Source organism: Prunus dulcis, unplaced genomic scaffold (genome assembly GCF_902201215.1).
Source record: "Prunus dulcis unplaced genomic scaffold, ALMONDv2, whole genome shotgun sequence".
NCBI classification, from domain to species: Eukaryota; Viridiplantae; Streptophyta; class Magnoliopsida; order Rosales; family Rosaceae; genus Prunus; species Prunus dulcis.
In genome coordinates, this window is record NW_023010043.1 from 22,555 (window position 1) to 49,727 (window position 27,173).

Sequence of the window (27,173 nt, forward strand, 5' to 3'; positions counted from 1 at the left end):
CTGCACCATTTGATTGCTGAAATTTTTTGAAGGGCAGAAAAATTGAGGCTGATCAATTAAGATTAAAAAAAAAGAAGAAGAAACTAAACAGTGTGCCGTCATGCACTAGCAAATAAAAAGGGTATTTGGTGCAAAAACTCAACAGAGGAGTTAATTACTGAAATGACGAGAAAACCAGCAAAAACCTTTCATCCATGTTTATCTGTCTATCTACCATTCAAAACACAGAAAGTGTTGAGACTTTGCACACAATTCCCAAACCCATCTCCATATATATATATATATATATCTCTCTCTCTCTCTACATTTATGTATTTTATGGTTGATGGTTTACAGTATGTGCTCGGTTGGGGTGGGAGGAAGGATTTGGTGGCGAGTTTGGTATAAGAGAGGAGAAGCAATCGAGTTGTCTTTCTCTTTTCCTTTTTTTGCCCAGATTTTGGTACAAGGGAGGAGAAGCAAGGATTGGGTTGCGACAATGGAGGGTTGGGGATGAAGGAGATGGTTGTTGATGAATTTCTGAATTTACACTCACTTTTGATAGAAAATTTAACAGAATTTGACGAAAGAACTAATGATGTAACAAAGCACCTACTTGAGTGACCTCTACAACTAATATTTGAGTTAAGTGGCCAAACTGTAACTACGGGTATAGTTGAGGGACCATTGCTATGAATAACCCAAGATTATAATTACAATATTAGAATGGTTTGTTAATCGGAGTTTGACGTGATTAACAAACTAATTAACTATTTAAGTGCATGTCTATATTTAATACATGTAGCTGGCAATGGATTTGTGGAATAAAGAAAAGTTTGTGATAAGTTTCGAATATGATTTTTCGAACCCACAGCAGGAGTATCCCCCCCCCCCAAAGTTGCCTTGAAACAGTTGTCATTCATAAATAATGCCCCACGAGTTCAAGGACGCTGGAACCATGTGGTGCGAGGAATGCGGCTCAGTCTAACTAATGGTCTCTTGAGACCTACGAGGAATGCAGCTCGGGTTGACTTGGTGTCTCCGAGGCCTGCAAGGAATGCGGCTGTGTTAACTTGGTGTCTCCGAGGCCTGCGAGGATGGAATTGACAGATATATGAAATTGACTGATATTTGGAATTGACGGAATAATACTGGAATTGACGGTAATAACGGAATTGACGGATCAAGAATGGGAGTTCGCCTCGGTGGAGAGAATTTAAGTTTTGAGATGTTTTTTTAAACTAAAATCAAGGATTTTATCTTGGTATTTTATGGACAAAGGTTTTAATATTTATAATCCTGATATTATGAGACAAAGAATGAATGTGTATAAGTTTTAAGGATTTTGTAAAGTTCGCCATTATTTTCTTAGGTGATGAGTTTGTTTTACTAGTAAAAGATGGAAATGTTTTATTTTGATTTTATTTTTATGTTATTCTTATTTTTACTTTTGTTTCTATTTCTATTATTATTATTATTATTATATTTATATATATATATTAATATAAGTCAGTAATACGTAAATTGATTTATGAATTAGAGGAAGTCCAGTGAGTGGACTTTTGTTTCATAAATGATTTTATTCAAATAAGTTTTATTATTTGATCTTGAATGAGTCGTTAGGATTTTTACTTTCCAAGCATCATTGTTGAATTTCGAATATTTTTACTATATTCTACTTATATATATATATATATATATATATATATATATAAGTTGAGTATGGCTTGGAAGTAGAAAGGATAGTGGCAACATAATTTAAGGATGGATGAGAAATAGTATTTATGATTTTCCAAGAAATGTTTTTTTTTTTTTTCCCTAAACCACCATAGGTACCCGTGTTGCCTTTGTAATAAATATTGCCTTCAGAATAAATGGTTGCCTTCGGTTATGTCAGCATGTTTGACAGTTGCCCCACAAGTCTTAGGGATATCCGGACCGTGCGGAGCGAGGAATGTGGATCAGGTTGACTAGATGTTTCCTGAATCCTGTGCGGCCCGGGTCGACTTTGTGTTACCGACACCTGCGAGGATGTGTTAATGCTTTAAACTGAGTTAATGATTTATGTAAATGTGTGAATTGTTGTATAAATATAACTATGCATGTTCGGTTTCTGTACGAGTGTGGCATGTGAATGTCATTGAGCAAATTGCTGACTTGAGAACTTGGATGGATTTGTAATCACAATGGACAATAATAATTGACGAGATACACAAGCGCAGTATACAAAGTGAAAGAACTACGTGTGGCTTAATCCCTCAGTAAAGGTACTTAGGCAACCTAGTGTTACTAGGTGCAGCCACAAGATGGAGTGTTTGAAATTGTTAATGTACTATTGATATCGTAAAGTTAAAATCAAATTCAGCTAGCAGCACGATTTACTTGTGTTAATGAGGCCTAAGGCCATAAGATTTTGATGTTTGAATGTATGTATTCTGTCATTGTGCATGCTGAACAATTGATGACATTAAATTGCTTGTTTTATACAGGTAAATTTTGGGAAACGAGCAAATTACAGGGGAGACTGCCGAATTTTCAGCATAAGTCAAACTTGAAGTCAAATTTTGATTCTAGTTAGAAGGGTATTTTGGTCAAGTGTGCTTGACACTTGCCAGGTGTCAGACACGCACAGGATTCGGCTTAAATTCCAAAGTGGAATTTGGGTCGCGTCATGTCAATACAATAAGAATACAAAAGCAATAAATGGCTATACAATGACAATACACAAACTTCAGACTCCCCTATAAATTTATTCAAACATAAACTTGAAAAAGAAAAAAAAGATATACGAGGGCAATAGACTAGCAATACACAAGCAATAAAGGGTTATACAATGGCAATACACAAACTCCATACTTCCCCTATAAATTTATTTTAACATAGACTTGAAAACAAAGGATATAGGAGGCAATACAGTAGCAATACACAAGCAATAAAGGGCTATACAATCGCAATACATAAACACCATATCCCCCCACAAATTTATTCCAACACAGACTTGAAAAAAAAAGGATATACAAGGGCAATACAGTAACAATACACAAGCAATAAAGGGCTATACAATGGCAATACAAAAACTCCATACTCCCCTATAAATTTATTCCAATACAGACTTGAAAAAAATGGATATATGAGGGCAATACATAGCAATACACAAGCAATAAAGGGCAATACAATGGAAATACACAAACTACATTCTCCCCCTAAACTCCATACTCCCCTATAAATTTGTTCAAACAGAGATTTGAAAAAACGGATATAGGAGGGCAATACAGGAGCAATACACAAGCAATAAATGACTATACATATGCAATACATATCTGTCATGGCATTTGCCAATTAAATCACTAATTTGGTTACATTTGTATTTTTTTCATTTTTGTAAGGGGAAATATAAAACTATGGAAACTAGACTTTCATAAATTGATGAACTAACAATGTTCTCTCATTACATCTTAAGATATACAAAAGAAAGTGACAAAAAACAAAAAAAATTTACATCTCCTATTGGTTTTAACACATTTTATATCTATCAACAAAATTCCAGGACATCTCCTCTTACACCCGAATTTAAGCTGAAACACTACCAAAAAAACACACACTAGCCACTGATATGAATTTGTCCCCTAAGTTTATTTTAGAGACAATAAACAATAGAGACTATGTAGGGTCTATTTTTAGAGTGGTGATTTCCCCACTCCTTTTTTATCCACTTACACTCCATTTTATAACTAAGAAAAGGAGTGTAAGTGGATAAAAAAGGAGTGGGGAAATCATGTCTCTATTTTTATATCAGTATCCTAATATGGGGTTGCTATTGCTCATTGGGTAACGTTTATTGGTTCAGTCCTTCCCAATTTTCCATTAAAGGTATACTTTTTTAAGATACGAGCCAAGCCATATTGAATGGCCCCAAACTTGGGATCTGATACTTGGGGTTTCCATTGATTATAAGATAATGTTATCACTAGGGGTGGGCATCAAAATCGGAATACCGAAACCATCCTGAAATCGTGTCAATCTCGTGCCGTCTCGTTTGGTGTTGACGTGTAAACAGGATGATATCATGTCATTCCGTTACTGTTTGGCACGACATGGATTCCAGTTTGTGATCCCGTTTGATGCCATACCGTACCGAACAATACATGTAAATAATAATCCTAATTTAATTTCAGTTCTTCCTCTTTTATTGCTTTATTTTCCTTTTTGCTTGTTGGTATCTATCAATTGGTATCATTATTGGAACCCTAAAACCAATGTCTGACAGTATGAGAAACCCGTTCCTATCCACCCTTATTCTTACGATCCCATCTATTTCAACCCTTCTCTGCTTGCCTCTTCGACGCCCTTAACCACCACCCCTACCTCCTCTGATTTTTCCACTTACCACTCATTTGAGCCACATAACTCATTTTTCCTAAACCGCAAACACCAGCAAATCAGGGTTCCATGGCTTTCATGTGCCGTATGAACTTCCCCACTGCCAACAAAATTCCTACCCACTGCACTCCATTCCAAAACCCAATTTTCGGACTCAACTTTTTTGAAAACCTCAAGCACGTGTAAGCTTGGCAACAGCGACTCGGGACTATTTGGGAAAAGGGATGGGGTCATCATGCATTAAAAGATTTTGCATTTTTAGTGAAAATTAAAAGCTTTTGCAGGGCCATGAAGGACTACATTATAGCCTGCAACTGATTCGCACCAGAGGAAGTTCAAACAGAGCCAAAAAAGAAAACCCCAACACTTGTTCCTCACCCACAATCCCTTTTGGGTCTCTCAAGTCACAAAGGTTTAAAAGCCGTGCCCAGCCCTACTCTGAGGAAACTCCATCTCCAACCCTTTTTACCTACTTGCCACCGCCACAACTTCAGATCTCTCTCGCCACCACCATTTCGCAGAAATGCAGGGCTTGAAGGCTCGGATCCTGGCCTCCGTCGCCGTGCTGCTGTCTCTTGTCTACTGTGACTTGACCACGCCATCCACCTTTCTTTCTTTTGAACGGGTTTATCCGCCGAGTCACCACGGACAGATTGAGCAGCTCCGAGCTCGTGACCGAGTCAGGCACGCCCGACTCTTGCAAAACTTGGCGGGCAGCGTTGTGGATTTCCCACTCCATGGCACCTCCGATCTGAACGTGGCCGGGTAATTTTTATCGTCAATGCTAATAATTCTTGCATAATTTTATCATCAAACGTAGAGGGCTTGAGTATCTTGTTAATGCTTTTATTTTTTGGTGAAAATGTTAATGCTGTTTCGGTTGTTGATGATTGATGGATTTTTAGAGTAGGGAATATATAATTTTGTTTTTAATAATTTATGTTGACTAAGTTTGGCTTGCTTCTGGAAGTTCTGAGCGTTGCCAGGTACGGATCGGAGGTGCCATGGACTGGGAAGTCCACAACGCTGCCCGCAAAGTTTTGCAAGAGTCGGGCATGCCTGACTCGGTCACGAGCTCGGAGCTGCTCAATCTGTCCGTGGTGACTTGGCGGATAAACCCGTTCTAAAGAAAGAAAGGTGGACGGCGTGGTCAAGCCACAGTAGACAAGAGACAGCAGCACGGCGACGGAGGCCAGGATCCGAGCCTTCAAGCCCTGCATTTCTGCGAAATGGTGGTGGCGAGAGAGATCTGAAGTTGTGGCGGTGGCGAGTAGGTAAAAAGGGTTGGAGATGGAGTTTCCTCAGAGTAGGGCTGGGCACGGCTTTTAAACCTTTGTGACTTGAGAGACCCAAAAGGGATTGTGGGTGAGGAACAAGTGTTGGGGTTACCGCCGCTTTTCAACCAAATTGTTGGAGAAGAGAAGCTCATGTTTGCCGCCAACTCTTTATTATCTTTTGTAGCTTCAGATATGGAATCATGTTTGACTTCTGCTAATCACTTTTGTTCATCTTCAATTCTTCCACATTCAGGCTTTATTATACCAAAGTCAAATTGGGCTCTCCGCCAAAAGAATTCAACGTGCAGATTGACACTGGAAGTGAAAGCTTGTGGGTTACCTGCAATTCCTGCAGTGATTGCCCCCGGTCTACTTCGCTTCCTGTAAACTTCTGCTTCTTTTTCTTGCTGTATGTCATTCTTAAATTCTTGCATAGTAAAGCTTAACAATTACTGTTCCATGTTTTACAGATTCAGCTCAGTTCCTATGATTCTAACAGCTCATCAACTGCACGGTTGATCCCCTGTTCAATGTGCACCTCCGCATTTCAAGCCAAATGTTCTCCTCAGACTAACCAGTGCAGTTACACTACTCAATATGCAGATGGAAGTGGGATATTTGGTCATTACGTATCGGATACACTACATTTTGACCGGATTCAGGGGCAATCCTACATTGACTCTTCAGCATCCATTATTTTTGGGTGAGTTGTTTTAAAGGCACACAATCATGAATAAACAAATACAGTCTTGACACTTTGATGAATAGCAGTCTTTATAGCTAATTTGTTCCACAAACAGATACCTCCATATTCATTTGTCATGATAAGCAAATTAATTCAAGAACAAGTAATTTGCAAAACTGAATAAAAAGCAAAACTAGCTAAATAAAAACAACTGAAAATAGCTAGAAAAACATTGTCTGCTTTGTGAACTCTAGATAGACTACTCAAATAACTCCCACTAATTGCACTCATCGAAACTTGAAAACAGTCCCATATTCCTAACATGCCTTTGAAAAACTCCATTTGGTAATCCTCTAGTCAATGGATCTGCTACCATAGAGTGAGTGTCAGTGCGTCAATATTTACAAGGCCTTCTTTAACATCTTCCCTTACTGACAGATACTTGAATTTTATGTGTCTGCTACCTGATGTCCTTTTATTGCTCTTGGCGAAGAAAACAGCAGAACTGTTGTCATTCCAAATCTGAATCGGCCTTTCGAGTGATTCCACAACTTGTAAACTTATGATAAAGTTTTGAGCCAAATAGCTTGACTTGTTGCCTCAAAACAAGCAATATACTCTGCCTGCATTGTTAAAGTTGCAGTGAGAGTTTGCTTCACACTTTTCCAAGACACAGCACCACTTTCAAACAAGAATACAAAACCTGAAGTAGATTTCATTGAATCAACACAACCTCCCAAGTCTGCATCAGCATAACCTACCAACTCTAAATCCTTACTCTCTCTGTAAACCAGTTTGTAATTTTTAGTTCTCTGCAGGTACCTTAGTACCTTCTTTGCCACAACCCAATGTGCTTGTCCCGGATTAGACTGAAATCTTCCCAAAACACTCACTGCAAAGGCTAAATCTGGTCTGGTGCAGACTTGAGCATACATCAAACTTCCCACTAGAGAGGCATAAGGTCTGTCAGCCATTTCCAACCTCTCTTGCTCAGTTTTTGGTGACTGTTCAGTGCTTAGTTTATCTCCTTTGGAAACTGGCACTTCTCCTCCTGCACAGTTTAGCATGTTAAACCTTTTTAATACCTTCTCAATGTATCCCTTTGAGATAAGCCTAGAAAACCCCTTTCTCTGTCTCGACTGATTTCAATTCCTAACACATATGATGCTTCTCCAAGATTTGTCATGTCAAAAGCTTGTGACAGAAAAGCCTTTGTGTCATGTGGCAGTGTCAAATTTTTACTTACTAAGAGTATATCATCAACATAAAGAATGAGAAAAATAAAATTGCTCCCACTGACCTTGATGTATATACATTCATCCATTGGACTTCAATGAAACCATGAGACTTAACCACTTCATCAAACTTCAAATACCACTGTCTGGATGCTTGTTTTAATCCATAAATGGATTTCTCTAATTTGCAGACCAATCCTTCTCCACCTTTTTGAATGAAACCCTCAGGTTGTTTCATATATATTTCTTCAGAGAGATTTCCATTCAAGAATGCGGTTTTCACATCCATTTGATGAAGATGCATATTGAAATGAGCAACTAAGGCCATTATGACTCTAAATGAATCTTTGGTAGAGACTGGTGAAAAAGTTTCATTGTAATCGATTCCTTCTCGTTGTGTGAATCATTTTGCCACAAGCCTAGCCTTACATCTATCAATGAAGCCTCTTGAATCTCTTTTAGTTTTATATACCCACTTGCATCCTATAGGTTTGCAGCCTTGAGTCAGTGAGACCAATTGCCATACTTTATTCTTTTCCATTGAACTTAGCTCCGATTTCATGGCTACCAACCATTTTTCATTTTCTGAACTTGTAATGGCCTGCTTGAATGTTATTGGGTCATCTAGGCTGTGTTCACAATGATCAGTTTCTTGCAAATATACAAGATAATCATTTGGCAGAGCTGGTCTTCTATCTCTCTGTGACCTTCTGATTTCAGTTATCTGTTGGTCATCGTGTTGAATTTCTGGTGGATCAATATCCATTTCAGTTTGTGCCGGATCAGTTGTAGTTTGTAGCTGAGGTAAGGCTTCTTCATTACTCAAAACTGTATTCGGCATAACCCTCATTAATTCACTTTTGTTGTTCTCTTGAGAAGGTGAATTTTCTTCTTCTGTTATTTCTTCAAAAACTAATTTCCTTTCTTCAAAACTGTCACTTCCTTCTTCTATAAACACTGCTCTTCCTGTTTCCATAAACCTAGTTGTGTGATTTGGACAGTAAAACCTGTAGCCTTTAGTTCTCTCTGGATATCCAATGAAAAAACAACTAGTGGTCTTCGAATCTAGTTTCTTTTCCATAGGATTATACAGTTTAGCTTCTGCTTTACAGCCCCAAATTCTGAGATGATTTAATTTTGGCTTCCTGTTGTTCCAAATTTCATAAGGAATTTGATTCACACTCTTGGTTGGAACTCTGTTTAAAACGTAGTTTTCTGATTTTAAAACTTCTCCCCATAGAAAAATTGGAAGATTTGTGCAAGCCATCATACTTCTCATCATATCCTTGAGGGTTCGATTTCTTCTCTCTGAAACTCCATTCTGCTGTGGAGTTCCAGGATTTGTGTACTGTGCAACAATTCCTTCTTGCTGCAGAAACTTGGCAAAGGGTCCTGGATTTCTGCCTGCCTCATCAAATTTTCCATAGAATTCTCAACCTCTGTCTGATCTCACTACTTTAATTTTAAGGTTGAGTTGATTTTCTACTTCTGCTTTAAACACTTTAAACATATCTAGTGCGCTTGATTTCTCTGTTATCAGATATACATAACCAAATCTTGAAAGGTCATCTGTGAAGGTAATAAAATACTTAAATCCATCATGAGTCGGTGTTGGGAAGGTCCACAAATGTCAGTGTGAATAAGTTCTAGCAAACTTGTACTTTAATTGCTCCTTTCTTTCTTGTATTTGTGAGCTTCCCCTTTACACAATTTATGCAGACCTCATCCAATTCAGTTAAGTCGAGTGGTGGCGACACATGTTCTTTGCAGAGGGATTTTATTCTTTCTTTGGAAATGTGGCAAAGTCTCTTATGCCACAATTGAGATGATTGAGTTTTATTTTGAATTTTGCTGGTGCTTGCAATGTTCATAATTTGATCAGATGCTTGGACATTTAATTGATACATTCCATTCACAAGGGTTCCATTCCCAACTGAAATTTTATTTCTTAAAATAGAGAATCCAAAATCATTGATCACTAGCTCAAACTTAGCTTTCGCAAGCCTAGAAACAGAAATTAAGTTCCTTGTCATAGCAGGAACATAAACCACATCTATCAAATCCAAAATAAAACCAGACTCTAATCTAATCTTGATGTCTCCAATGAACTCCACCTTCACTTGAATTCCATTGCCGGCATACACTTTTATTTCATCCTTAGTTGGCACCCTCTTGGTTGTGAATCCTTGCGAGGAATTAGAAACATGCATAGTTGCCCCACTGTCAAGCCACCAAGAGTCACTATATATATCAACTAGGTTCGATTCAAAGCAAACTGAAATTTCTTCCTGCACAGAAACTTGAATCAACTCATCCAGTGTCCATGATTCCTTTTGTGTCATAGTTGCTCTTAACCTGCTTGAAGTCATTTGGCAGTGAATTAAGTGCTAAATATATCAGCATGCTGTCATCTATATAGGCACCAAGGTTTCTCAGTATCATGCCAATACCCATCATGTCCAGAATATATGTTCTTACACAGCCATCTCCTTCATATCTCATATCTGTTAGTTTCTTGATCCCATCTCTGCCTTCTCAGATTCCTTGAATTTTAGGCTGATGGTCTCAAGGAAATCGTTAGCATTGTTCAAGGGTGGAATTCCATCTCTTATTGTAGGTGACATTTATTTTTGCATGATCAGAATAGACATCCTGTTTGCCCTTTCCCATTTGGCATAATGAGTCTTTTCCTCAGTGGTTGCATATCCCTCTGGTTTTTCAGGAGCTTGTTCTTTAATTGCCATATCCATGTCCAAAAGACCTAGAGCTATTTCAAGATCCCTTTTCCATCTCTTGTAGTTGGAACCAGTCAGTGTTTCGATGGTGTTTAAATTTGTGGTGTTCATAACTGAGATTTAAAAGAGCAGACAAGTATATAAACAAACTTTCCCCAATTTCTGTACATTATCAATTATCACCTGTAGGCAGAAAATTGAACATGTTTTAGTGATCACCAAAACACACGATACATGAATTTCTTTCATAGATAGTTTTCTTACATCTGTGGACAGAAAGAAAACTCTACTAACTCATGTACCTCATGTCTTGCACCACGCCACAATAAACTTCTATAAACAAGATCACCAACATCTTTGGACAAAAGGTAATCTCAACTTCCCTGAGATCCAAAACACCAATTCTAATTAAGTTCTTAATCAATACAAAGACCTAGATCTCCTATGATGATTAGAAGACCACATTAAAGTGGTTTAAGACATAAATTGTCTAACATAGGAACCATGTATGGTAAATAGCTAATCCGTAGGATCTGTATTGTTGTATCAGGCCTATATAAGGATATCTCTGTATCTTCGTTAATCACATTAATGAAATCTAATTCCCATATACAATTTCACAGTCCCATCGTTTAGAACAAAAATAATTAATATTATGCAGAATAATTTCTCTGATTATAAACATGTTGTGTTGTGTTGATTGAATTAATTCTGAAATTGCCTTGGCTGATGGTGCTGGAAACATACAGGTGCACTACCTATGAGCTTGGGGGTTTGACTAGTTCACTTTCAACACTGGATGGGATATTTGGGTTTAGCCAAGGGCCTCTGTCTGTTATATCGCAGTTGTCATCTCGAGGGTTGACTCCCAAAGTGTTCTCTCATTGTTTGAAGGGAGATGAAAAAGGAGGGGGTATACTTGCTCTTGGTGAGATTTTGGAGCCAAGTATTGTTTACAGTCCTCTTGTTCCACCACGGTACGTCTCTTGGAAACCTTTCTCTTATTTCTTTCTGCTTGTAATCTTTACTATCAAACTGTGAATTTTGGTGGGAAAGAAAATGGGAGAAGGAAATAAAGACTAGGGTTTAGACTAGGGAATGGGAGAAGGAAATAAAGACAAGGGTTTATAGCCACTGATTTCCGTTGGTTTGCATAACCAAGAAAACCAAATTTCTAACCTAGTCTATTTTTGTCTAATAGTTACTGGAAAACAAACTCATTAATAGTCTCAACTCTCAACTTACCAATAAAGAGTAAAATTTGCCTAAGTTAAAGGACAATAGTAACTTATATGATAATTGGTTAAAAAAATAGTGATTATTGTCCAAAATTCTTCTAGTGTGTGTTGCTACAATTTATTATATGAAATCAATTTATTCACCAAGGGTTGGTGAGATGCTGTCACTTTTGGCTTTTTAAACTTTTACTTGTTAGCTATCTTATATTACTTATTTGTCTTTGAGTTTTTCATATAACGTCCTTCACCATTATTTTCAGGCACAATTATTATTTAAATCTGCAAAGCATTGCTGTAAATGGGAAAATCTTGCCAATTGATCCAACAGCCTTCACATCACACGACAGAGGAACTATTATCGAGTCAGTAACAACTTTGGCATACCTTGTTGAAGAAGCTTACGTTCCTTTCATTCGTGCGGTAAGTTTATTCACTTGGTCTTATTTATGGGTTGATTTGTGGTGTTTGGTCAAAAAAATAAGATATCTTCTCCTTACTAAAAGCTTATTTTGTGTTGGAATGTGTAGATAACTTCAGCTGTTTCACCATCCCTGACTCCCTTCATTTTAGACGAAAACCAGTGTTATCATGTAACCACCAGGTTGTTCTATCTCTAAATTTTTTTTAAGTTTCCCTCTAAAGAAAAGCTATGAAGACCTAAATGACATTTTATGTTTCAGTTTGGCTGAGGTTTTTCCTGCTGTTAGTCTAAACTTTGCTGGTGCATCAATGGTGTTGAAACCAGAAGAGTACCTTACACGTCAAGCAAGTTGTTCCTCCATCTCCCTCTGTACAAGTTATTATTTAAATTCATTGCATTAGACATATGATTATTGCAAATTGTATGGCATAAGTGTAATGGATCATTGTATTGTTACAGGAAGGCATTGGTGTGTGGTGCATTGGTTTTCAAAAGGCTCAGGGAGGGGTGACAATCTTAGGAGGTTAGGCCTTAAATTTCGGTTGGTTATTGAATTTTTGTGGAAAAAAAATTTGTTGATATTTGGTTGGATGAATCCTCTTCAATTTTTCTCAGTGTATATTTATTCAAAGCTTATGCAAAGTAATGTATTTTCTAGTCTACCTGGTGGTGCACAATGCAATGGCTTTCTGAGCACTTTGCAATTATTTTTTGTACTGATAAATATTGATTATCACAATTTGCTTTTGAAACCGTGTATGACAATCATGTGTTGTCTCAAGTATGACCCTTTTTTGTTTCTTCAATTTCAGATCTTGTTCTAAAAGATAAGATAATCGTGTACGATTTAGCTCTTCAACGAATTGGATGGGGGAATTATGATTGTAAGTTCAATTATGAGTCTATATGAACTCATATATTTTTTTAAAGTTCTCCTTAGTATCTGTGTCATATTTTGAAATTTTCTATTTTTAAGGCTCATCACCAGTAAATGTCTCCATACCTTCTAGCAATACTCGACAGCGGAGTGGAAGCAGATCTTCATCAGGAGACGTGCTATTGAGCGTGCTTACAACAGGATTTTTTGGTGATGTATATGTTGTTGGCATGACTTGTAGCCAAATATCAAGAATTCTTAGTTGACTTGTTCTTTTATTGTAATGGTCCAAAGTGACTTGAATTGGACTCTCTTGTTAGTTCATGACATGTGTGGTACTCTTTCCTTCCCTAAGATTTGTCCCATGAGGTTGTCCTAAGAAGGTTTTAACGAGGTCACTGTATCATGTCGCTCTTTGTACGTTTGTGATTTTATGAATGAATTATCCTTCTCAATATATTACTTTAAATTCTAATTTGCATAAGAATTTGGCCACCGTTGGGTTATAAATATGACCTCCTATTTAATGAAATGTCTTATGTTTCAACATTTTCATTAACAACAATTTAAAGCTTTTCATGTGGGTGGATTAAAGTAGGAAAAATAAACTAACAAATATAATAATGATAATAATAATAATAAAAGATTACCGAAAAAACAAAAAAAAATTACAAAGAAAAAGAAGGTAAGACGTCTGCCTTTACGAGCAGCCCGTGTCAAGCGCAGAGAGACACCAAACCCAACAAGTCTGAACCAAAAGCCAAGTAGCAAAACGTGCCACCAAATCAGAAGAGAGGCTTCATTCATCCATCGCGCCCCGACGCACGCAATGCTCGTCAAACCAAGTACAAGCTCATTTTTGTTCACCCAATATTCTTAATCCCCAAAATGCCCTTCTAGTTCAAGACTCGGCTTCTCGGCTTCTCGGCTTCTCGGCTTCTCGGCTTCTCTCTCTCAGAGAGCGTTTATGCGTTTATGCCTTTCAGCCTATTGTGTCTGTGTTTCTGTGTTTCTGTTTCTATTGTGCCTTTCAGCCTATTCTACATATATGTTATGCCTCCTTTGCTTATTTATTTATTGATTTTCTTGGATTAAATTGTTGGGTTTAATGTATTTTGTGAGAATTGTGTAGTTGGTCCCTAATTAGAGGAATTGGAAGAAAAGTTGTCAAATTGGACTCAAAAACCATTAAGATGTATGATAAGGATTAATTGGAGACAAAGAAGATGTTTCTTAGAAGGCAATCAACCGGTCAAAGCTTAAAGGAGGAAGTTTGGTCAAATCCTTGTGGAATTTGGAGAAGCAATCAAAGAGATATTAGGAAACCTATTTTTGGTAGTATTTTATTGTAACTAGCATAGGGTTGGGCTTATAGAGGGGATCCATACTTTTCACTACCCGAAAATACCCAATTCTTGCAAAGAGAAGTCCTGCTGCCGCCGTCCACCTTGGAGCTTTTTGGGAGTTTTCGAGTTCATCTTCATGTCTACCATCAACCACTCTATGATTTTCAATAAGTTTATCATGTTCTAATTTCCTTTTTGCTAGGGCTGCGATGTAGTCTAGCCATGAATACCTTATTTCTATGTTTATGTTAATTTGATATTATTTTCCATGTTAAGTATTTTTTACCGTTCTTAATGCTTTGAGTGCTTGATCACCACTTAATTGATTTGATGCTTGAGTTGACGATAGGAATATCCAACTAAGGATTTTGCTTCTAGTAATTGATATCACAGGTTACTTGATTAACAGGAAGGTCAATCAAGGCTTGTGTGGTTTCCATAAATTTCCATAGGACTTAATGGGTTTCTACTTCTTAGTTCTTCATCTAGGCATAGAGTGGGACGGTTGTAGGAATACTTTTGGTATAGACAGGCATGTCATATTGAATAATTAAGGTAAATTTACCATTAACATGGATAATAATTAGGATTAACTAGATAAAGGAATAAGGTAGAATTGGCTATGGTGAAATCGGAATCCTAGTCCTCATACCATCTGTGTTTGCCGAATTTTGTTGTTGTTTATGTCAGTTCATTCTTGTTAATCAAAGCCTCACCATTCAAACATCTAGATAAAGTTTAGGATTAATCATAATCAGTACTCAGTTAATTAGTCTTAGTCTTGCGGAACGATACTCACTTACCACTACACTATTTTGCTATGATTTTGTGCTCTACAATTTTGTTAATAGTGAACATACTGCTTTATGCATAAGTTTACGTTACAAAAATATACACTTAAACTCGACTTTATGACTGAAAATATCGACAATTGTTAGGTTAAAGTATATAATTTTGACGATGTTTCAACAACATATACACATTTTAAAAATAATTGAAGTCAACCAAGTTGGAGAAAAAAAAAATTCCTATATGCAGTTATATTGTTCAAAGAAGTCAGCCCTTGAGGTTAGCCTAGGTTGTTAGGATTAACGTTCGGATTATAGTATGCCAAGAATAAATTTATCTTTCATTGTAACATAAATAAAAATTGAGAGAAGTATTTTACCATCATATGAAACAAGAAAGAGCACACATATCACTTTTGCTGTACTTCTCTCTCAGCTCTCTCTTGGCTCCATCTCTCACTTTCTCTTCACTCTCTCGTCGCTCAGCTCTCATGCTCTCTTCTCTCTTCTCTCTTCCTCTCCTCGCAAAATCTGTTCATCAAAGCTCGACTCCATCGTTCACCTCCAACAGGTACTGTTCATTGTCATTTTCTTACAATTTATGAGTTTCTCTAAAGTTAGTTTAGGGTTTATGGTTTTCTATGAAATTGGTTTAGGGGTTTGCTCGAAATTGGTTTAGGGTTTAGGTGTTTATCCGAAATTGGTTTAGGGATTTCTCTGAAATTGTCTTATTCTGATGATTCCTTGTTTGAAACAGTGAATGGGTTTGTTCTTTGTGGATTGATGCTTGCACTGCTGTTGTTTTGATGTTGTATTGCTGTTTTTTTTTTTGCTGATGTATTGCTAATTTAGCGATGTTGTATTGGCATTTTAGTGCTGTTGTATTTTTAGTTTATTATGATTTTATTATAGTTTTTGTAGCAATTATTAATTGGTATTTCGTGGCTTACTGTGGGTCCTTATGACCATTGCAGTTGTAGCTCTGCTCTCTCTCTCTCTCTCTCTCTCTCTCTCTCTCTCTCTCTCTTGCAATTGTATCCCTTTCACACAGATCTCTCTCTCGCTAGCGCTCTTTGTTCTTAATTGTCCCCATCTCTCTGTTTTGAATAGGGAAATCCCCCATCAACCCCATCTTCTAGGTATGTCTTCTGAATAACGTAAGGTTGCAGCTGCTTGAAACCTTGAAGCTCTACTCCATTGCCGACCTCCAGTAGGTAGTTTTGATGGTCATTTTCTTAATCTATGTGGGATTCTGTGAAATTGGTTTTATTTTGATTGCTTGGGTTTCTATGAAATTAAATTGCTTTGGGTAATGTTTTTTGAATCTCCATGCTCATCCATCTGGGTTTTTACCGAATGCATTTAGATTGCTCTAGATATGTGAATCTTGAAACTTAGGATTTTCCATTTGATGCAGTAGATTTGTATAGTCTGATTGTGATGAATCCTTGTTCAGTGCTGTGCTATTGTTCTTTTATTGTTGTTGTGTTGCTGTTGTGTAGCCGTTATATTGTTGTTGTACTGTCATTGTATTTGTGGTTGTATTGCAGTGATTTGGTCGTGGCTTCAAATGTGTTAATGAAATGTTATTTTGTCATTGTCAGAAATGAAGGCAGTTGTTATTCTGGAAGAGAAAAAGAAATATGTTGTCTAACAATTCACAAAATATGAAGAATATAACCATGAAATGGTTGAATGTTTCAACAACGGCTTCAAGATGTTCCGAGATTATGCTTCGGTCATCTCATCGTACTAAATTGGAGCGAAATTGATGTAGTTGGTGTCTGACAGGTGTTGAATATAGGTGGAGAGGGAATGGCTCATCATAGCCTCATGCATGCAGCGAGGATGAAGGCCAAAGACATGGATCTTTTGATGGACCTCTAATAATTGCATTTCCCAGGGTTTGTGCAACTGGGTAAGGGTAAGTGCTAGTTCGCTTCATATTTTGGTGGGTGGCAATTTATTTTGAATGTCAAAATTGAAGATAGTCTAAAATGGATATCTGCGTATTGTACATATATAGTCTAAAATGGATGTCTGCGTATTGTACATAAATTGACCCAATATTGCCAGCCTAATGTTCTTATATCGCTACTTTTTTGTCTTTATATTATATGTATATTGACCAAATATTGCCACTCTATTGTATGTATTTTGTGTCAGCTGGTACTCAGAAGTGTGCCACTTGTTTGTTTATTCTGCGATTGTAACCGCACATTGTCTATATATTGCATAACAATGATGAGCTGTTGTTATACCTCCCTAAAGACAAATTATAGATCTGTTTATATATCGAGTTGTATGAAAAACCTCAACTAAACAATCTAAAGAATAAGTATGCTAACGAAGACGGCAGCCCCAAAACAAAAGCACAATTTGAAAACCGAATCAGAAGTACATCTTTAGTGGTATTGATTAGACGTACTACCCAATTTCGTTTCACAAAATGAAAATTGATGCATATTCCTACTCCAAAATGAGTACAAGTTATCTGCCATGTCTACAAAATGGATACAGTTTATCTGCCTTGTCTATAAAATGGATACAGGTTATGTGCCATGTAAGGCAAGTAGCCACTGCCACCGACTGTACAATTTCCCAACATCATCATGTACAACATGGCCGCAGACCTTGTAAATGATTTCACGTTGCTACATAGAATAACTAAAGCAAATAGTTGTATCAAACTGGATGGATCACCATATAAGTAGTAGCTCCACCAGAACTTCCATCTCTGTATATTCATATAAAGGATAAACTGAAATAATTAAATTCTGACTGAATGGCCAAGTGATAAGTGAAGACTGAATTCAATTGAGAAACATTATCATCTGTATCTCATATATACACCTCCCCCCTTCTCTCAAAGCCTCTGTTGCGAGCTTTAGTCTGTAATAGGCGATCTTCGATGGGTCAACTTTATCCAAAGAAATACCGGCATTGAGATGCTCGATGAATTTGACTATCATTATTCCGCAATAGGCACTGTTGGGCCAATAAGTTCAGAAATTAGAACTGCACTTATTTACAATATCAATAAACTCCATTACATTAACATAGCTTACCCATCACATTGTTAAGGCAGATCTCCAATGCTGCAAATTTTGCATCAAACCCGCCCCGCCCAGCTACTTGGCAGCTGAACCAAGGCCTAAGGTGCATGCCACATTGAAGACATTTCCCTTAGCAGTTCTTCAAGTCCGTTCTCGAACAAGTGATTCATCTAATATGACTTGTTTCTCATGTGTCCTTCAAATTACTTGTCTCTCATCAATTTCTGTCTCACAAGGATTTAAGTCTTTACCTTACATGATCATTGACAACTAACTAACAATACACCTAGTACTCTGCCACTCCTGCATAATATAATATCTAAAGACATATCCCCAAACACCAGATAATAATGAGACAACTTAAGCTAGAATGGGAATGTTCGGTAGCAAAAGCCTAATTGAGAACTATTCAAGACTAACAATAGAAATCTATCTAACTAAAAAGAGTTTTGAAAAACAAGAAGACATCGGGAAAAAATTGATTGCCTTCAAGGTATAATGTAATGGAACATCCTATGAATTAGTGGCAACCACAATAATTACTCCAATATGCCCTCCTTTCAAATATAAGGAAATGAATGAAATTGGCACCATCCCTTCAGTTTTTTCTTAACAAAATAAGAGATTTGTATGTATTGTCTGCTTTATCAATATCAAAGATAAATTAATAAATAAACCATCAAAACTGTATAAAATGTTTGTTAGACATGTTCAATTACAAAATTAAAAGTTCTCCTTAGAAATAGAGTTCTCTAAGTATCCATACACAAAAAAGAAAAGCAAAAGCTTAAAGAGTTAGCTTATAGCAAAATCCATGTCCCCAATTCTCTAAACCATACCTGCTGGTGGTAGGTTCCCATCTTCACTCATTTCCCGCTTTCTTTTAAGTAGACAATGATCAAGCACAAAAGAGCAAACTTTTAAAGAACTCATATTACACCACATATGGTTCTTTGCCCTTCGTTTAGACATTGAATATTCATCCCCAAACTGAAATTCCAAAGAATCGCAAGAAAATATGAACAAGAAAGAAAACTTATCCATATCCAATATGCAAGTCCTAAAGTTAGTAAATAGAGTTATTAAAAAAGTTGGTCAAATTAAGAAGCATTATTCTCAAACAAAAAGTATGATATGGTTGGGAGTTTACAAGTTAAAAATGATATACACAGGTTAATTGTCTTGGACTTTAGATATCATCTTCGAGAAAGAAAATATATACCGATTAGATTTGTAAGAAGGTTAAATGCAATGGTCATAAAGACCCATTGTAAGCCACCAAATACCAATTAATAACTGCTACAAAAACCATACTAAAACCATAATAAACTAGAAATACAACAGCACTAAAATGCCAATACAGCATCACTAAATTAGCAATACACCAACAAAAAAATAGCAATACGACAGCAGTGCAAGCCCAATCCACAAAGAACAAACCCATTTACTGTTTCAAACAAGGAATCATCAGAATAAGACAATTTCAGAGAAACCCCGAAACCAATTTCAGTGAAACCCTAAACCAATTTTAGTGAAACCCCAAACCAATTTCAGTGAAACACCTAAACCAATTTTAGAGAAACCCTTAAACCCTAAACCCATTTTATAGAAACTCATAAACCCTAAACCAACTTCAAAGAAACTCATAAACTGTAAGAAAATGACGATGAACAGTACCTGTTGAAGGTGAACGATGGTGTTGAGCTTCAATGAACAGATTCAGCTAGGAGAGGCAGAGAGAAGAGAGAGTGAAAGCTGAGCGATGACAGAGTGAAAGCTGAGCGACGAGAGAGTGCAGAGAAAGTGAGGGATGGAGCCAGGAGAGAGCTGAGAGAGAACTTCCGCAAAAGTGATATGTATGCAATAAGTGGACAATAAATATATATTTATAGGAGATAGTTCCAAAATTTTTGGGGAGAGGTGGTATTTTCAGTTAAAATTATAAAAAGGATGGCATTTAGAGCTATTTCCCTAACTTCTTTGTAATCCTCATATGTACCACTTTACCTGTTTTTCCAGTGATTAAAAGAGGTCATTTAGGACCACCACTTACATTTACCATATTTACTACAATGGTTTGAGAAGACTATTTCTTATAAAGTTTATAATTTCATGTTGTCGCCTAATTAGAGAAAATTGTTAGGTGGTACACTATTTCAATTACTTTTTTTCGTTGTGGTCGATCATTTACAATCACTTCACTATTTGCTAGTGTACCACACCTTTATCGCCACAGTATTATGAAAAGAAATTGAAATCGAGCAAACTATAAGTAAGAAGGTGATGTTATTTACTATCCATTCAAACATTTAACGAACATATTGGGAGAACATAAGATTTTTGGTGCACATCATAAGTATACGATATATATTGATGTATTTAGTAGCACTGATTATGGAATTTTCTTCTGTGCTTACAGGTGTGTAGAAATGTCCTGAGGAATGTACTTCAATAATTTATCTGGCTGACACTTGCACCAATCTATGAGCATTGGCTGCATAAAATAGATGTTTGGCACGGATAACGAACAACTGGACCACTTGCTTCGACTCCAAATTGCACACCTACCACAATTAATATTTCAATAATTCATAATAAAACTGTTTTTTGCCTTTATTGTGAACATACTGTTTTATATATAAGTTGACGTTACAAAAATATACACTTAAACTCGACTTTACGGTTGAAAATATCGACAATTGTTAGGTTAAAGTATATAATTTTAACGATGTATCAACGACATATACACATTTTAAAAATATGTGAAGTCAACCACGTTGGAGAAAAAAAATTCCTGTATGCAGTTATATTGTTCAAAGAAGTCAGCCCTTGAGGTTAGCCTAGGTTGTTAGGATTAACATTCGGATTATAGTATATCAAAAATAAATTTCTCTTTCATTGTAACCAAAAAAAATAAAATTGAGAGAAGTATTTTACCATCATATGAAACAAGAAAGAGCACAATGAGGAAAGCTGACTTGAATAAACCTTTCTCCATATCTATTCAATTTGTTGAAAGCAAGAAAGGATTATAGGTTTGTACGTGCTAATAAACTTGAATTCAGAGTCACTAGTTTTTAAAAAGAATACAATATATATATAGTTGAATTTAGAAACTATTTTCTATGATTGCACATTTCAGTGAGGTTGGATTCAATGAATTGTTCATGCGTTAATTTTTTAAACAAATCAATTTATCGAACTATAATGGTAAATAAGTTATCATAATAAGATTGCGATTTGATGCCTAGTATAATTAGGTGCATATTCAAGCTATATAGCTTAATTTGTAACTTATTTGTGCTCTCTAAACCTAAGATTACATGTAACTTATTTTTTGTAAATGCATGTGTAGAAAATGATAAGTTAAATAAATTGTGTATTAGTGAAAAAAATACTATTTTAAGATATGAATTTGTTCGACAAGAATGGTAACTACATTAGCATATTAGGTTTCAAGCCGAAACGAGTACGACCTAAATTCAAAGTATATATATTTTATTACTGGCATTATTTGCTGTACAAAAGTATGACTTTAAGCAACTCCAAGATGAACGCATTGGATTCAAAGAATTGTTCATGTATGGATTTTCTATAATATAAAAAAAATCAATGTATTGAACTATAACGGTAAATAAATTGGCATAATAAGATTGCAATTGTATTCCTTATATAATTAGTGGCTTAAAATTATTGAAAGAATATAACTTAATTTCTAAGTTATCAGTGCTTTCCAAACCGATGATTATATGTAACTTATTTTTCACATGTATATGTGTACGTAAATATAATCCAATAAATTGTGTATTCTTGAAAGGATTTTTTTCATAGATTAATTTGTTGAACAAAACGGTAAATAAATTGACATATTATGTTTCATGCCATAAATAACTTGGCAACCTAAATGATTACAACTTGCAATTAAAGTATATATCACTCCGCGGTCGGCATTGTTTGTTGGTACATACGTATGAATTTCAGTAAATCTATGATGAAACCACGGTAGATTGGAATCTAGATTTCTCAATATTATCTTACTGAAACTGAGGCCAGAATCAAATCCCAATATGTTATCTAATTAATGGACCTTGATGTTGTATTTTTTAAATACAATACTACGTGGGCGAACTTGTTTACCAGTTTTTGTATGTGAAAGAGATACTGGTTTTTTTTTTTTTTTTAATAAACAGAGTTATGTGGTTATAAAATAAAATAAAAATGACAACCAAAGAGATACTATTTTTTTAAATTTAAGTCGTTCGTGTAATTCGGTGGATCGAACACTAAACTAGTAAGAAATAATAATATTTAGCACACACTAAATAAATTAGTAATATTTACTTGTTTTGAGATTTAGAACTACGTGCTTGAGACTAAAATATACAATAACTTCATATTTGTTAACTACTTTGTAATCCTCATATGTACAACTTTATCTATTTTTCAAGTGATTACAAGAGGTCATTTAGGACCACCACTTATATTTACCATACTTACTACAACAGTTTGAGAATAGAAGACTATTTCTTATAAAGTTTAGAATTTCCTATTGTCGCCTAATTAGCGAAAATTGTTAGGTATTACATTATTTCAATTACTTTTTTTTCATTGTGTTCGGTAATTTAGAATCACTTCACAGTTTGCTTGTGCACCACACCGTCATCATCACACTATTGTGAAAAGAAATTCGAACGAAGTAAACTATAAGTAAGAAGGTGATGTTATTTATTATCCATTCAAACATTTAACAAACATATTGGGAGAACATCAGATTTTTAGAGCACATCATTAGTATGTGATATATATTGACATATCAAGTAGCATTTGATAGGACCGACCCACCCAATTCCACTTTGGAGTTTGAGCCAAACCTTATGCATGTTCGACACCTGGCAGGTGCCGGGTACAGATGACCAAGTTTCCCTTCTAAACAAAATTCAATGAAATTCAAGTTCGACTTCTTCTGAAAATTCGACAAAGTTTCCCCTGTAAATTCAACATTTCCCAAAAATTTCACCTGTAAAACAAGCATATATATATATATATATATATATATAACTCAACTGCCAGCATGCATTAAATTATATCCAAACAATCAAGCATCATATCATTCTGGCCTCAGGTCTCAACAAATCAAATAAATCATTTTGTATGTGAAAGAGATACTGGTTTTTTTTTTTTTTTTAATAAACAGAGTTATGTGGTTATAAAATAAAATAAAAATGACAACCAAAGAGATACTATTTTTTTAAATTTAAGTCGTTCGTGTAATTCGGTGGATCGAACACTAAACTAGTAAGAAATAATAATATTTAGCACACACTAAATAAATTAGTAATATTTACTTGTTTTGAGATTTAGAACTACGTGCTTGAGACTAAAATATACAATAACTTCATATTTGTTAACTACTTTGTAATCCTCATATGTACAACTTTATCTATTTTTCAAGTGATTACAAGAGGTCATTTAGGACCACCACTTATATTTACCATACTTACTACAACAGTTTGAGAATAGAAGACTATTTCTTATAAAGTTTAGAATTTCCTATTGTCGCCTAATTAGCGAAAATTGTTAGGTATTACATTATTTCAATTACTTTTTTTTCATTGTGTTCGGTAATTTAGAATCACTTCACAGTTTGCTTGTGCACCACACCGTCATCATCACACTATTGTGAAAAGAAATTCGAACGAAGTAAACTATAAGTAAGAAGGTGATGTTATTTATTATCCATTCAAACATTTAACAAACATATTGGGAGAACATCAGATTTTTAGAGCACATCATTAGTATGTGATATATATTGACATATCAAGTAGCATTTGACAGGACCGACCCAAATTCCACTTTGGAGTTTGAGCCAAACCTTATGCATGTTCGACACCAGGCAGGTGCCGAGTACAGATGACCAAGTTTCCCTTCTAAACAAAATTCAATGAAATTCAAGTTCGACTTCTTCTGAAAATTCGACAAAGTTTCCCCTGTAAATTCAACATTTCCCAAAAATTTCACCTGTAAAACAAGCATATATATATATATATATATATATATATATAACTCAACTGCCAGCATGCATTAAATTATATCCAAACAATCAAGCATCATATCATTCTGGCCTCAGGTCTCAACAAATCAAATAAATCATTCTGTTAATAAAATTCATCTCAACTTTCACAACATCAACTGTAATAACCCAAACCTTAATTAATATTTAATTAGTAATTTATTAAGAGGAAAAGACAATTTTGTCATTAGAATAATTTATTAAAGAAAGGTTGACTTTTTGATCGAGAAGGAATTTGACAATTTCACGCACACCGTTGCGTAGAGCACGACGAAATGAGTCCGTAGATATGAAGTGGGCTCAAATCGGAGCTTTAACGAAGGAAATACGGTTAAAATACTCCGAGGGGCAAAACGGTAATTTGAAAAATCAGATTTTTTTAAAAACCTCACTCTCTCTCTCTCTCTCTCTCTCTCTCTCTCTCTCTCTCTCTCTCTCTCTCCTGCGAGTGCAGCTCGCCCCCTCCGCCCAGTTTTTTTTCGCAGCCACCACAGGCCACTGCACCGATACCGATATCACCGGCCGCCGGATTCCGTCAAAAACGAGCCGGTTTTCACAGATTTTGCAACCGCTCATTCTCTCTCATTTCTACACCAATTCAGACCAGTAAGGTATGAATTTCTACCTATTTTTCATGCTCTAGCTGATGGTTGGGTATGATGACATCGATTTTGAACGTAGGTAGCTTGAATTTCAAATTGAAATTCAGCCAATTTTGGGATAGCGATTCCGGCCACTTCTGGTTCCTTTTTGGGGTAGGTCCAAGAACAAAAGTGGTTCCAAATAGGGTGTTATACCTAGGGTAAGAGTTTGGAGCCTTGGTCTTGAGATTTTCCGGCAATAAGTAATTGCTTTGGGCACCCAGCGCTGCCGACCCTTGTGGCAGCGCGTCGGCGAGGGTAGTGAAGTTGCACTATGTCCCGATGAGATCCTTAGGTTGTCACGAGCACGTAGGAATTCGCGGATCTCAATTTGGATACCGTTTGAGCCTCGAACGGATTGTTGCATATTGTGCGATTTCCGGGTTCAATATGGTTGAGTCGTTGGATCATAATCTTTTTCAGATTTGTTACTCTAAACAATTTCAGAATCGTTTAGGATTCGACGGATTATGAATCAGAGTCCTGGATACTCCGAAATCGCGAACCCTAGGGCTAGGGTTTAGAAATCATGCGATTGTACAATCGTGATCAATCCGACCGTCCGATCGAGACCAAACCCTCGGGACATGTGTCCTAGGTATATTGGAACTTTTGGAGGCTTCTGGATCATAATTGCGAGGTCATGGACTTGCGAGGCCTCAGGTTGACTTTTTGGGACTTTAGCGCTTTTTAAGTTCCAATATACTACTAAACTATTCCAAGTGGAAGGAAAGCTTTTATGGGCATAGGAACAACTTTAATCTGGTGCACGTACTTCTAGGGGCCGGGGGTCTGGGTTTTTAAATTAATACTATATTGTATTAATAGAATATTATGGTCATTGAATCAAGCACCCGGGCACCAGTTCACCAGCAGGAGGGACCTTAAAGAGGTCCAGCGAGCACGGACTACCAGTGAGTGGACTCTTTGTTTTTATAAATGAATTTAAGCAGTTCAGTTACGGTTATTGATCTTGAATAAGTTTTATTCAAAAATTAGCGTTTTATAAGCTGTTATATGCTTTTAAATATTTTGTTTTGCATGTTGCCGAGTAAAATCTCCTCTAAAGGATATAGGAAAAGAAATTCAAGTTAATTCCCAGATTATCAGATAAATGGTAGCAGAGTTTTAGAGTTTACAGGAATTCAGTTATTCAGCAGATTTTCTTCAGAAACTTTATACTTTCCTAAACCACCTTGTACCCAGATATACAAATGTTGCTTTCAGTAAATAAGTTGCTTCGGATTTTATGGGTAGCCTTCGGTTTAGTCAGCATGCTTGACAGTTGCCCCACGAGTTATATGGTACCCGAACTCGTGTTGAGCAAGAAATGCGGATCAGGTTGACTACGGTCCCCTAAATCCTGCTAGTTGCGGCTCAGAATGACGTTGTGTCACTGAGACTTGAGAGTACGTGTCACCCATGGTGATGCAAGGAATTGACGGATATAAGGAATTGACGGAAATAAAGGGTACACCTAGGTGGTAGTTTTAAACTGTTTTCAATGCGACCATGAGTATGATTGGCTTATATACATGTATAATTATATAAGTGCATTGATTTTAGAAATAAAGAGAATAATTTAGTTTGTATAACTATTTTTACAGTGGGGTTCGTATGTTCATATGCTATTTTTTAAACTTTGTTTTTGGGTCCACTCACCCTCTTTAATGTTTTGCGCCCCCCAGGCAGTAGGCGTGCACATGGATCCACCACGGGGCCGTTTTCCACCTTCCGCGCTTTCCTTTTGATGTAGGACTTTTTGTTTTGTAAAAGGATTGACTCCTTTGTAAATTCTTAGTAGTCGCTCTGATAATTTGCCCTAGAATTAGAATGTAACTGTTGGAATGTATATATATGTATGCTGGTAGTTGGTTGTGTATATATACTTGTTTCGCAGGTGTAAATGTTTTGGGATTGATCCAATTTACAGGGGAGACTCTGCCGATTTTTCGGTAGGAGTCAACCTTGTTATTTGATCGTGCTTTATAGGGAAGGGCAATTAGGTCATTCATGCCCGACATCCGCCAGTGTCGGATATGCACAGGGTCCAGCTCGAATTCCAAAGCAGAATTTGGGTCGGGTCCTGTCATTAATAGTTCATTAGCAATCTCAAACACTCCAACCTGTCGATGCGCCTTGTAACATTAGGCTGCCTACGTACCCTTATTGAGGGATCAAGCCACACGTAGTTCTTTCCCTTTATTACTTTAATTGAACATCTTATTCACAACTCTAAAACAATACTTTGCAACTTCCCAATACTCGTAACAGTCATATAATAAATAACCCATACACTAAACTATCTCTATTTTAGTTTAAGAACATCTCAAAACTAAAATTCTCTCCACCTAGGCGTACCCCCATTCCTGATCCATCAATTCTATTCTCGCAGGGGATACCACTTCTACTAGAGCCGCAATCCTGGTAGGCCTCAAAGATACC

General features: G+C 36.2%; 1 protein-coding gene across 1 annotated transcript; it reads left to right on the top strand.

Moving 5' to 3' along the window:
* Window positions 1–4,882: 4,882 nt before the first annotated feature.
* Window positions 4,883–13,284, top strand: LOC117612664 (aspartic proteinase-like protein 2). Its single transcript, XM_034341335.1, has 12 exons — window positions 4,883–5,124; window positions 5,330–5,459; window positions 5,670–5,788; window positions 5,890–6,019; window positions 6,107–6,339; window positions 11,041–11,268; window positions 11,790–11,949; window positions 12,057–12,130; window positions 12,210–12,294; window positions 12,410–12,473; window positions 12,763–12,834; window positions 12,927–13,284. Exons 1-12 carry the CDS (start codon window positions 4,883–4,885, stop codon window positions 13,091–13,093), a joined length of 1,704 nt encoding a protein of 567 aa, XP_034197226.1. The 3' UTR covers window positions 13,094–13,284.
* Window positions 13,285–27,173: the final 13,889 nt, after the last annotated feature.

Excerpts from the sequence above, each read along its gene's own strand:
- LOC117612664 (XM_034341335.1), top strand. The coding sequence starts at position 4,883 with ATGCAGGGCTTGAAGGCTCGGATCCTGGCCTCCGTCGCCGTGCTGCTG. Across the intron at positions 6,020-6,106 it reads CCCGGTCTACTTCGCTTCCT|ATTCAGCTCAGTTCCTATGA; the intron begins GTAAACTTCTGC and ends CATGTTTTACAG. Across the intron at positions 12,295-12,409 it reads AAGAGTACCTTACACGTCAA|GAAGGCATTGGTGTGTGGTG; the intron begins GCAAGTTGTTCC and ends GTATTGTTACAG.